Source organism: Laccaria bicolor, genomic scaffold (genome assembly GCF_000143565.1).
Source record: "Laccaria bicolor S238N-H82 LACBIscaffold_19 genomic scaffold, whole genome shotgun sequence".
NCBI classification, from domain to species: domain Eukaryota; kingdom Fungi; phylum Basidiomycota; class Agaricomycetes; order Agaricales; family Hydnangiaceae; genus Laccaria; species Laccaria bicolor.
The window spans coordinates 3,994-16,517 of NW_001889890.1; the positions used below are offsets into that span (position 1 = coordinate 3,994).

A 12,524-nucleotide genomic window follows, 5' to 3' on the forward strand; every position below is an offset into this window, starting at 1 on the left:
ATTCTATGAAATGGTAATGAAAGTGCCAAGGAGCCTAATGAAATATCCTAATGAAAATTCTAAGAAATGGTAATGAAAAAGCGCAGGAGCCTAATGAAATATCCTAATGAAAATTCTATGAAATGGTAATGAAAAAGCACAGGAGCCTAATGAAATATCCTAATGAAAATTCTAAGAAATGGTAATGAAAAAGCGCAGGAGCCTAATGAAATATCCTAATGAAAATTCTATGAAATGGTAATGAAAAAGCGAAGGAGCCTAATGAAATATCCTAATGAAAATTCTAAGAAATGGTAATGAAAAAGCGCAGGAGCCTAATGAAATATCCTAATGAAATTTCTATGAAATGGTAATGAAAAAGCACAGGAGCCTAATGAAATATCCTAATGAAATTTCTAAGAAATGATAATGAAAAAGCGCAGGAGCCTAATGAAATATCCTAATGAAAATTCTAAGAAATGGTAATGAAAAATCACAGGAGCCTAATGAAATATCCTAATGAAAATTCTAAGAAATGATGATGAAAAAGCGCAGGAGCCTAATGAAATATCCTAATGAAAAGTCTCAGAAATGATAATGAAAGGGCCAAAGAGCCTAATGAAATATCCCCATGATATCTCATTATCCTTGTCTATAACTTATGAAAGATTCCAGTGATAAATTGAATGAAATAGATGGGCAATCCTAATGAGATGCCTTTCATAAAACCTGTGGCATTATACACAATGGCTCTTGGACAGTTGTCATAGATTAATCATAAAAGTGGTAGCCACCAGTCCTGATATGCCATCCGATCTTTCAGGATGTTTAACACGCCTTCCACTTCTCGACGAAGACGGCGGGCGCCAAGCGGCGTTCCCTCCGCCAAGTTGTCCAAGGCTGTAAGATCCGTGACATTATCAGGTGCTCATCATTGAAGTATTCATTTTCAGCAACGCTTCTGCGCCAGGAGGCACGTACGCAAAATAACCAGAAGGGATCATTACTTTTGTTGGTATGAATCGATCGGTACTGAAAAAATCGATGGGCCGCCGCCGCACCCTGTGACCATACGGCTGCAGACTGGGGACCTATACGTCCACCGCGTTACTGGCACGTCGCAGGTCCAATATTTTTGCCGAAACAGTGTACTGGAAACCTGGGAAGAGTATGCCATGGGGATGGAACAGCATTTTCAGGGTGAAAAGTATGTTTTATCATCGAATTCAGGCGGTCCAGTCTGGGTTTTGCCATCCACCAGGGGGAGGCACCAGGCCGCGCACCTCAGGAAGCAAATTTCTCCCTCCACTTTTGATTCGATCTCAGCTGGCAGTTCGCGCCGATGAATTAAATAAGTAAGACATTACATGTATAGTGCCACAATCCACCGAAGTTGATCAATTCATTTGTTATACCACTTTCCCTATGAGCGAGCGTATATTGAGTGGCTGTCATAAGTTCTTTTTTCGTGACATCTTTTTTGTTGTTTTCTTGGAATCTCTTTCAACTTTCAATGGTGATCATTCCCTCTCATGATTTTATCACGATCACGCAGATCTACACGATGTCTAACAAACGGTAATCGGATGGCAGGAAAAAAGGATGGCAGGGTAGATAGGGAGGTAGATAGTAGGCTGCGGGCGGTGAGTCTGCGACGGAGGCCTATCGACCCACTGCGAGTCAGTTGGGGTTGTTAGAGGCTTAGAGCAGAAGAGGGGCATGTTGGCAGGCCATAAACTCAGACTTCTTACTTGGACTCGTTTCATCGCAACCACCGATCGCCTCATCTCCACCAAGGAGGAAGTCACGATGCTCCGCAATCGTTTCGATGAGGAGTTAGGACAGCAAGCGGCTGCGGCGAGGAAGATGATGAATATGTTGACGTCGTCCAAGGATAGGTCCGCGGGGAAAGAAGAAAAAGCGGTCTGCCCTCGCGAACAGTCTGCCACACTCTGGTGATGGAGCCGCGAATGGTACTTCCCAGACCAATCGGGCCCGCTTCCGCTACGATTCTTGTCTGCTGAAATCCCACCACGGCCAAACGTCTCAGCCAATGGATTTTTCACGTTCTAGAAGTTAGAACAACAAGACACCGCAGTCATGGACACTGAAGGAAACACAAGTCAGGGGATGGACAGAGAAAATTCAGAATATCACATACAGCATGACCTATCAGATCGCGCGGAGATGGGAGAAACTACAGAGCGGTAGCGGGGTAGAACTTGGGTAGAACAATAATGCAAGGTGGATGAACACATGACCGGCCCGGGAAGTGAGTCACACGTGTTTTGTTCACAAGCCTTTCTCTTCAGTGCAACTTCAGCGTTACCACATCGACAACTTGATCCACGGCTCGTCGCAGCACTGAGCGGATTCGCGCTTTGCTACACTTCATGGCCTCATCCTTCGATGCTCGTAACCAAGATTGAAAAATTTGTATGCACCGGGTGAGTCCACGGATATCTCGAATCATGGATCATCGGATACACGGATACCTGAATACATGGATTCGAGCTTCACATGGTGATGTTCCACGGCTCGTCGTCACAGCACTGAGCGAATTCGCGCTTTGCTGCACTTTTGGGCCTCATCCTGGGATTCTCGAATTTCTTACCAAACAGGATAAAAAACTTTGTGGGCACCGCGTAAATTCTCACTGGCATTGCAGTCCATGGATGACTGGATCTACGGATGACTTGATCATCGATCTTTGGGCTCCCTGGGGACTGAGCGGGATGGGACAGGCATGCATCCTGGTTTGACAGATATCCACAACTCAACGTTTTTTATTCAAATGGTTGCTAAACCAACTCCGGATTCATGGATATTTCTTTTCATGATTTATAGTCTTTCCTCTCAACAAGGTCGAGCCATGGATTCTGAGAAAGGCGATTGGGGCCAAACATCTGATTCCACGGTTTTTGAAGATTGGCCTGCAGTATCCCCGACGTTTGTATAGGAAATCCGCTCGTCCTTCGGGGGCATTGAGCGAAGGAGTGACCGTCACGATGTCACGTTCAACTCAAAGTTCATTGTATGAACCTTGTAAGTATTCGCCTTTCCTCTGGGATGAACGTGAAACATGAACCCAGCATTCTGCAGGCGCGACCTCGCATCTTGTTTAGGTGATCTCGAGACGCATTGGCCCCTTTCAGTGTGTGTTTTGGCCTCATTCCTCCGAAACAACACAATGGTCAGTTCCTTCCTCCATTCTTCCTTCCTTCTTCATCTCATCACTGGACGTAGGACTGGGCCACTGATTACATGGGAGCATCTGCCGCATCGATGGAGCACGCGAGCGGGTGGACTAGGTATCAACTTGGTCGCGGCCGATCCGGCTACCTTTCAAGACCAGGATTAGGTACACATTTCGTTATAGAGAGCGTGTAAGCGCTGACCGGTCTGCAAAACTCACAGATAGAGGCGCAGGCGCAAGATAGGGTGCATAGGATATGACAGACGAAGCCTGTGGTTACATTTTGATCGGATTAGCGTGAAACGATGCTCAAGCCAGTAGCACTCAAATCTCCGAGTCGTGTCCACACAGAGAGTTCTCATTTTCCTTGATTGAGGTTGTTAGCATGCGTGAATGTCTGGATACGTGCATAGGTGGATCTCTGTATACGGGGATCCATGGATTCGGGATGAGGTCGAGTTCTGTTCTGACGATTCTTTCTCTCCAGAAATGGTCGACAACTTGATCCACGGTTCGTCGTCACAGCACTGAGCAAATTCGCGCTTTGCTGCACTTCTGGGTCTCATCCTTGGATTCTCGAATATGAAAGCGAAAGATGAACCCAGCATTCTGCAGGCGCGACCTCGCATCTTGTCTAGGTGGTCGCGAGACGTATTGGTCCCTTTCACTGTGCCTCATTTCTCCAAAACGACATTGTCCATTCTTTCTTCCTTCTTCTTCTCATCACTGGACGTTGGGCTGGGCCACTGATTACATGGGAGTATCTGCCGCATCGATGGAGCACGCGAGCGGGTGGACTAGGGATCAACTTGGTCGCGGCCGATACGGTTATCTTCCTTGACCAGGATCAGGTGCGCATTTCGATTATAGAGAGTGTGCAAGCGCTGACCGGTCCACAGAACTCACAGATAGACGCGCAGCGCAAGATAGGGTGCATAGGATATGACAGACGAAGCCTGTGGTCAAATTTTGATCGGATTATCAAATCTCCGAGTCGTATGCACCCAGATAGTTCTCACTTTGCTTGATCGAGGTTGTTAGCAAGCGTGGATGTCTATATTCGGATCTCTGTATACAGGGATCCATGGATCCGGGATGAGGTCGAGCTTTGGTCTGACAGTTCTTTGTCTCCAGAAATGGTGCTCCTGGGAAATTGGTTCACTAGGGCGGTCGTGTAGGCACCGAGCGAATTCGCGCTTTGCCCAACACGTCATCTCATCTTTGGCCACTGAGCAAATTCTCACTTCGCCCAGAGTTGAAGATGCTGATGCAGCGGCTGATCCCCGATCAAAGCTGAACGGCGGAAAATGGCGTTGAAGCTTTCTTCAAGATCAGTGCTCAAAGAATGCATGTCTCCACTCGAGCTGGACGGCAAGGTTACCTTCGGCCATTCATATGCCAGAAATCATAGCTATGGTGTTCACACTGAAGTCTGACCATCTACATGGGTCGTTTATCAGGCGCGGCAGAACCGGATTCTCGTTTTCATCCACTCTATCAGAGAAATCACAACGACCACCAGGGGAGGACCGGTGTTGAGCCGATTAACAAGTCCGCCGAACACGCACATTTCAAAAGAGTTCTCCTCGAGCTGCTTGCGTCGTCAATCGTTTCAGCCTTCTCTTGGTTTCTGCAATCCAATCAATCGTCCGATTTGGTCATCCCGTTGAACACTGCAGAAGGGTCAACGGGCGAGGCTGTTCATCTTCCTTCGTGTGCCAACTTCCCATTACACTAGGGTTGACGGCAGTCTGGGTTGTAGTCGAAATTATTGATGACAGTTTCTGGACCGTTCCCATCGTTCTCTCTGTCTCCACTCCTAACGCAGGGCAGCGAATGTCAAGTCTCGGGGTTGCCTTCACCCCCCTATGCACGAAAAGATCGATTTCATGACTCTCCCAATTTTGGCGACGGTATCTGCGACGAGTTTTCGGTCAGAGCCTTTCAATCGAGGTGAATTATCTAGTTCACTTCTTTGGCAGTGCTACAGGCTCTATGCTTCGACAGGCCAGAGATTGATAAGAATACTTAGACTCGCGACCAGTACCTTACGCGGACCCTTCCCTTTTCGTACTACTGGCAAACAGCACCAACATCTACCACAACAACACCAACGACTACCAAAAATAGGAGGCGGAGTGTGAAAGGCAAGGGTACGTTTCACACAGAGTGCAGCGGAGTGTGAAATGGCTGGTCACGAGCCTAAAGAATACTAGTGCTGGGTCATGACGCGCCCTGTCGACGCCCTTGCCAAACATCATCAAATAGATTTCCTTCGAGCGCGGACTCAAACCTTTGTACTTTGGATGGATGGACACTTTGTGTCTGAAGAAAATGTATCGCCTACCGACGTTCTACAATGTTAAGCCCATATGTTCTCTAAATCAATACTACGAGCTAGCCGACTAGATCAGAAGGCCGGACTTTGTTTCGTATCAATCTCAAGCTAGGAAATTTCAGACACAAGGTCCCCACGCATTTTGTCTGTCCCCAACATTCGTTTTTGAATCAGGCGGGCATCCGCGGCCTTACCACCCCGCCCTTTTCATATGAAGCTTTTCGACATGGAGGTTCAAGGGGTTCTACGTCAAAATAAGGCGGTTGCCGACTATTTCCACCCATAGAATGGCACCTGTACTCATCATTGCTCAAGCACCAACGGATGTGCCCACCGAAGAAGAAACAGAAGAAACAAAGTGCTGGTACCAGGCAGATGCCCAGGTGGCAAACCGATATTGCAAGGGCCATGCAGGAGATGGATGCATACACAGAAGATGACCTCGAAGGGGAGATCACGGTGACTGCTGGAAGTGGTGATGGACCAGATGGACCGAGAGATGGTGATGAAGATGGAGCTGACAGTGAGGAGCTGCCTCTGTAGCAATTTGTGTGCTTTGTTCTTGGTTATTGTAGTAAATTGTAGACTGTGATCGTTAATAATAATTCAGCCCCGTTGGAGTCACCAGTGGGCGATTCAGAAAATGAAGAGTGCTTTGCAATCTTCACTGAAACTTTGCTGAAACTTTGGAAAATCCAGGAACACAGATTTTGGACGAGCTATCTCAATAGGACAAGGATACATGTATGCATGGATACATGAATACAAGGATATGGGTATGCATGGATACATGTATGCATAAATATGTGGATACATGAATTCAAGGATACATAAATACAAGGATACAACATATGCACTTACATAAAAAAATGATCAGCCAAAGGGAATGCAGTGAGTACTTCAAGAACATGGATTCAATGTTGCAGAATTATGTGCTAAATGCTCTCCAGTGTGCCCCATTGAGAATATCAATTGCTTCATGGCTGATCTGCTGAGTTGACAAAAAATCAGCCCTCTATGTAGATGTATATGCACAAGAATATGTGTATACATGATACATGAATAGTGGATGACTTTCCATAAGCTTTTATTCAAGGGAATAGATTATTTCTTGATATCTTGGCTCTGTTGCTGTGTTGCGGGGCCAAATGGGGATGAAAAATATTATTCATGCCTGTTTTTACGTCTCAATAAACCTTAATCTGTTCATAGGGTCAGACCCCTCTTCATAGATTAAACTTGCTGGAATAAATGAGAATAAACAGTCCCTGGGCCTCATCCTCTCTCCTCATTGGCTGATCATTGATGCTGTTCACTGCTCCTCTTCCACACATCCTGCCCAACTCCCTCCTCCCATAAAAACAACCTTCTATTGTATTGTAAATGATAGCCTGTCTACATCAGGCACTGTAAACATTGTAATTAACTGCAGAGTACCATGCAGCACAAAGTATTGGGAACGGAATGATAAATATAATCATTTTGCTTGTGGAATGTCAACTTGAATAGATTAATCAATTAAAGTTACCTTTGATCTCTGATGCACCACCAAAATATGATATGTAGGATTAAAAACCTTACAGAAAGTCATCCAGTACAAGAATACAAGAATATGAGTATACATGGATACATATATACAAGAATATGCATATGCATGAATACAAGAATAGACATATATCTATATGTATACATGGATACATGAATCCAAGAATATGCATATGCATGAATACAAGAATAGACATATATCTATATGTATACATGGATACATGAATCCAAGAATATGCATATACATGAATACAAGAATACACATATACATGGATACAAGGATACATATATTCATGACAAGGGGGCCCAGGGATTTCAGAAACAACACAGGGTAGATTTTTTTTTGTAAGCTGTCTGTGATGTCCCTCCCCATCACTCCTTCTAAATAAGGTATGTTTTCATCCAAAAAGGGTATGTTTTCCCCACTGCTCCTCTGAAGAAATTTCTGGCTGGTGGGCCGTAAGCATGTGAACCTTAAAATGAATTGCTGCTCCCTTTTCAGGTGTAAAAATCCAGCTTTTTTCACATTTACTTTTGCCATGCAAGTTGCATGCAAGACTGAGCTGAGCAAGAAAAGTGGGAGGGATGACAGATTTTTCATTTCCCTTACACACTGACTTCCATTGTAAGGTATTAACCATTCAACTGCATTGGAGGTGCCACTGATGCATCCAGCATTGCTACATGGCCCCGGGTGTAGATTTTCGAAGCTTATATACTAAATTTTTTTAAGGCCTGCCAGAGGTCTCCCCCCCCACCTACCTCGGGTCACGGGTCGACATCCCAGGGCCCCCTTGATTCATGAATACATGAATACAAGAATACACATATCCAAGGTATACATATATATGTATCCTTGCATTCATGTACCCACATTATACATATATGCATATTCTTGTATGCAGGTATCCATGTATATGCATATCCTTGTATTGGGTATCCTTGTATACACATAGCCATGTGTTCATATATGCATACTCTTGTATTCATGTATATGTGTATACTGGCATGCGAAAAGAATGGACCACAGTCCAATTTCTGCCATTTTGGTTCTCGCAAATGGCAAACATGATGCGCACATGCAAATCCTTTATAATATATTACATGCAGATATTGGTGTTTAGCAGCATGAGTTTTGGAAAAATCAGTGGACATGTGGATGAGAAATTACCTCAGAAAATTGTTGTATCATGTTGTCACATTGGCCCTGGAAGCAAAGAAGCACAAAACATCATAATTAAAACACACAAGAGCCCCAGGATGTATCTAGAAGATTAATAATGAGTGTACAATTCTTTTGCTACCTTAAGAGCTAAGATCCAAGCAGGAATTGAGTTATAAATAGGTTTAAAAGTCCGGTCTGGTCCGGTTTTTTGATGCCCTGGGCCTTAACTGTAACCATAACCGGTCCACATTTTTCCCAGAAGTCAAAAGACCGAACCGGACCACATAAAACCGCAGTCTGCGGTCTTTTTGCAGTCTATAGACTGGTCTTGGTCTTCTTCGGTTTTAACCGGTTTAAAACCGGTTTTCTGGCCGATATTTTAAAATTATGAATGGGTAAATTTGTTAACGTGTTTCGTAGCTTTAAGAAGAGCCCAAGAACGTCAAATCCCGTTGAGAATTGGTGTTTCTATAAAAAAAGTCTTGTACATCTACTATTTTTAACGAAATTTTACATTTTTATTTATATCTTTGTCAATTCTGAACCAATTAATTCGTGCTTGGGTGCGTTTTGAAGGGTATTTAGTGGGCTACAAAAATCCGGTCCTAACCGGTCCATTTAGACCGGTTTTCTTGCGGTCTTTAGTTCTCAAAAATCAAAAAACCGGACTGCAGGTCCAGTTTTTTGTGGTCTTGGTCCGGTCTGGTTATGGTCTTTTTCCAGTCACGAGACTGGACTCCCAAACACTAGTTATAAAGCTTACAGATGTACCAAAGGTCCAATTTCTCCCACTCCTCCTTGAAAGCCTCCCATAATTCATGGACATTATGAGGGGATTGCGCGCATGTAGTCATCAATCTAATGCATCCCAGGCATGCTCTGTAATTTTTTAGTCTGGTGATGATGGCACCCAGGGGAGAACCCGGATTTTGTGGTTGAGGAACCATTGGGTTGCCATCTTTGAGGTGTGTTTCAGGTTGTTATCCTGCTGGAAAATGACCTTTTGGGGGTTGCAATTTTAAAATGGGTATACCAACTCCAATGATAAGAAGAATTGTAGTTATATGATAAGGTAGCAGACAGCCATACCTTGCTAACGTCACATGATCTATCCCAAAACGGACATTTTTTCTTCTCATATATTTAGCACGCATTATTTAGCAAATCATTTAAAATCTGGGCCAAGAACTTTGCTTCGCCTTTCCAATGTAATTATGCTGATAATTAATACAGTTACCATACTGTATCATATATAGGATGCACTGGCTGAGAATATAACTTCTCAGTTATTCTGCCTTTTGGCTTAGGTGGTTTCCTGGCTTATGGCAAAGCTGGCTAGGGAATGGATACTGTTAGTTAAACACTTCAAGGTGGCATAGCATTCTTCCTGGCTCATTATGCTGGTGTTTAAAATTGATGGGTTAACAAGCTTCTGTAGCAAGAGGGTGAAACAATGAACAAGGGTGTAATCAAAGTATTGCCCATATCTATGTTAAAAACATGCTGCAAGCATATGCAAAGTATGAGCAAAGTGGGACTGAGTAAGAGATCTTTAGTCACTCCAAAAAATAGAGACCAAAGATGAATGACTTACACAAAGATAATCATTTTCTTCTCAACTGCAATTCTATTCTCAAGAATATCATACACTGCCTGGAACTTGCTGGAGATGTAAGAAATCTCCAGGTGGTGACTGAAGATATCCTTGACACTCTGAGGAAGCTGACAGGGAAACTGTTCAGCACTGATGAGTGGCTGAGGTCAGTGCAGATTGACAAGTCTGCCAAGTCATCAAAACTGGTATTGTCAGCAAAGTTGATTGATAAATAAAACCTGAATGATCACCTTGCATGTGTCTCATCTGAAGTCGGGTCTGGGTCCAAAGAAGGATCCCTTGCCAGAGGCAAAAAATCAAGGAATTCATCATCCACAGAAATATCTGTGGGAAGTGGCAGTGATCCAGCCAATAACTGCATCTGGAAACAGACTAGCAAAGATAAATCATGTTAGGATTGCTAAGCATTCATGGTTAGAAATGATACATTTCTTGACAAAGCCAAATAAGAGCAGTGTATATACCTATCCAATGTTTCACCACAAGGTACTCAAGTACGTGATTGTAATTTGTGTGTTTGACAGAATTCAAGGTTACAACAATGTCATGCCAGTACTTGTTATGTGGCCTCAAAAGCATTCTCCCATCACTTGTGTAAGGTGGCCTATATTTCATTACCTTTGATGACATCCTAAGAATGAAGACATATTAGAAAAATCAACAATACTCACTTGTGGAATTTGTGTTGCTTTTGCAATCAGCCTTTTGTCAGTGCTGCTCAACAGTTTCATGACATATTGGTCAAAGTGTTCCAGATCCTCCAGATTCATGTATTTAACCCTCAGCAACCATAAATAGGCATATAAATCACACAAACTGTTCTGTTGGAACACAGAACTGAGCTTCATGATCCAAGCATTACATGTTTAATGTACCTGAGCAGATGTTGCTGTGATGATAACCATGAATTGTGTTGGTTGGAACACAGCAAGGCCTTTTGACTCTGGGTTCTGCATAAATAAGGTGACCCTCATCTGGAAACCAAAGATGTTAGCAAATGCATACATGTTTAAACCATCAAGTTTACTGCCAATTCTAGGTGATTTTGGAGTCACAACAGTACATGACTTTATGTACCTCAGGTTTCCTAAAAGCCCATATCTGTACCCATCAAAACCTGTACTTTTGGGTGTGTGTGTGTGGGTTCAACGGCTTGGCTCAGCTTATAAGCTTTGAGCTGCTGAGCTGAGCTCTATTTTAAGCCAATTGAGCTGATAGAAACCTTGCAAGGGCAGTGCGAGTGTCAATGGACGTGACCCTGCAGCCAATGAATAGCATTCATTGAATTTGCCACCAAGAATAGAGGTTCATCATGCAATGTGCAAAGCTCTCTGTTGTTTGCTCCCCAATGGATCTCCTCCTACCCTGAAAAAGGTTTTTCTCACTAAAGCAAACTTGAATTTAAATTTACCAGAAACGTCTGATAGCTTGATGTCAAAAATCTATGAAAAATAGATAAATACAAACCTCATTATGGTGAATTGGGCTCTGTCATCTCTCAAGAGGTGGATGAGGGTGTTTATCCTGACAATATGCCTTTGTACACTGATCTCTGATTTTTTTTTACATTGACACTCATTTCTCCCCTTCTTTGAGAACACCAGCTAGACCTCGACCCTCTCAGACTCTTCTGACAGGCTATCCAACACCCTAGTCTATTTCCTGGCCCAGTCTTTCCATGTGCTATGCTATGATGCCTGCACTCACATTGACTGTGATACACAATGACAATGATATAATGATTGTTGATGAACCTCAAGGCCCTGCAAACAATGAACTTGAACGAAATGAGAGGACCAATGACTTGAATTTGAAGGTGAGGGTTCCATTTTTTCTTGTCATTCTGGAGCTCATTGAATCTCTCCAAAAACTGTGAGTTTGAGAAAAAAAATCACCCCTCACAGCAGAGTTCTCTTGTGTTGTTAGGAAGTTTGATCCTTTTGGTTTAACCATTTCTGACTTGGGCCATCATTACATCTGACAGAAGGAAAAGGCAGTAAGGAAATCAATTTGGTCCTAATCTTTTAAATTCTCAATTTGGGTACTTGTCTTTGGCAGATTCAAGCGCTTTTGAGGAAACAGAAAAGAGGTAGGTTTTATAGACTTGCTAATGATGTTCATGCTGAGTGTAACTATAGATTCAATGGATGTAGAGGTACTGGAATTTGAGGATCTGAAAGGCCACTTATGGGAATTGTCAGAAAGGTTGATGAGTAGATGGTTGCTTGTGAGGTGAGTGGAGATTGATCATCAAAGTTGATGAGTAAATGACACTTTGATGATCATTTGGGGTGTGTGTGTGGGTTTTTGTGGGTATGGGTACAGGTAATGCTAGGAATATCCCAAGTCACCTGTGACAATCCCTAGATTTGAGGATCTGCAGATATTAGGATCTGTGGATTTGTGGATGTAAAATGGTTGATTGCCTGATCCAAGAATCCAAGGATGTAGAGATCCAAAGATCCTGGGTCTAGAGATCCAAAGATCCAGAGATCTGTGAATCCATGGATGTAGAGATACTGGGATCTGAGTATGTGTGAATGTAGACATCTGAAGATCAAAGGATCTATGGATGTAGATCTTGAGATCCAAAAATAGGAATCTGTGGACCCATAACTTTAGAGATACTAGGATCTGAGGATCTGCAGATATCAGAGATGTAGAAGTATATATGAAGATCAGAACA

At 43.3% G+C, this 12,524-nt stretch overlaps 2 protein-coding genes across 2 annotated transcripts; one reads left to right on the forward strand and one right to left on the reverse strand.

The window, feature by feature from the left end:
- Nucleotides 1-2,235: 2,235 nt before the first annotated feature.
- LACBIDRAFT_328890 (uncharacterized protein) lies at nt 2,236-3,813 on the forward strand (the record flags this gene model as incomplete). Its single annotated transcript, XM_001882949.1, has 7 exons — nt 2,236-2,251; nt 2,303-2,426; nt 2,939-3,024; nt 3,105-3,133; nt 3,226-3,365; nt 3,589-3,686; nt 3,791-3,813. The coding sequence occupies 7 exons, from the start codon at nt 2,236-2,238 to the stop codon at nt 3,811-3,813; spliced, it is 516 nt and encodes a 171-aa protein (XP_001882984.1).
- A 3,277-nt stretch (nt 3,814-7,090) lies between these two features.
- Nucleotides 7,091-12,478, reverse strand: LACBIDRAFT_236610 (uncharacterized protein; the record flags this gene model as incomplete). Its single annotated transcript, XM_001883069.1, has 2 exons — nt 7,091-7,408; nt 12,197-12,478. Coding segments are annotated over 2 exons (600 nt in total), but the record flags the coding sequence as incomplete, so codon positions are not given.
- Nucleotides 12,479-12,524: the final 46 nt, after the last annotated feature.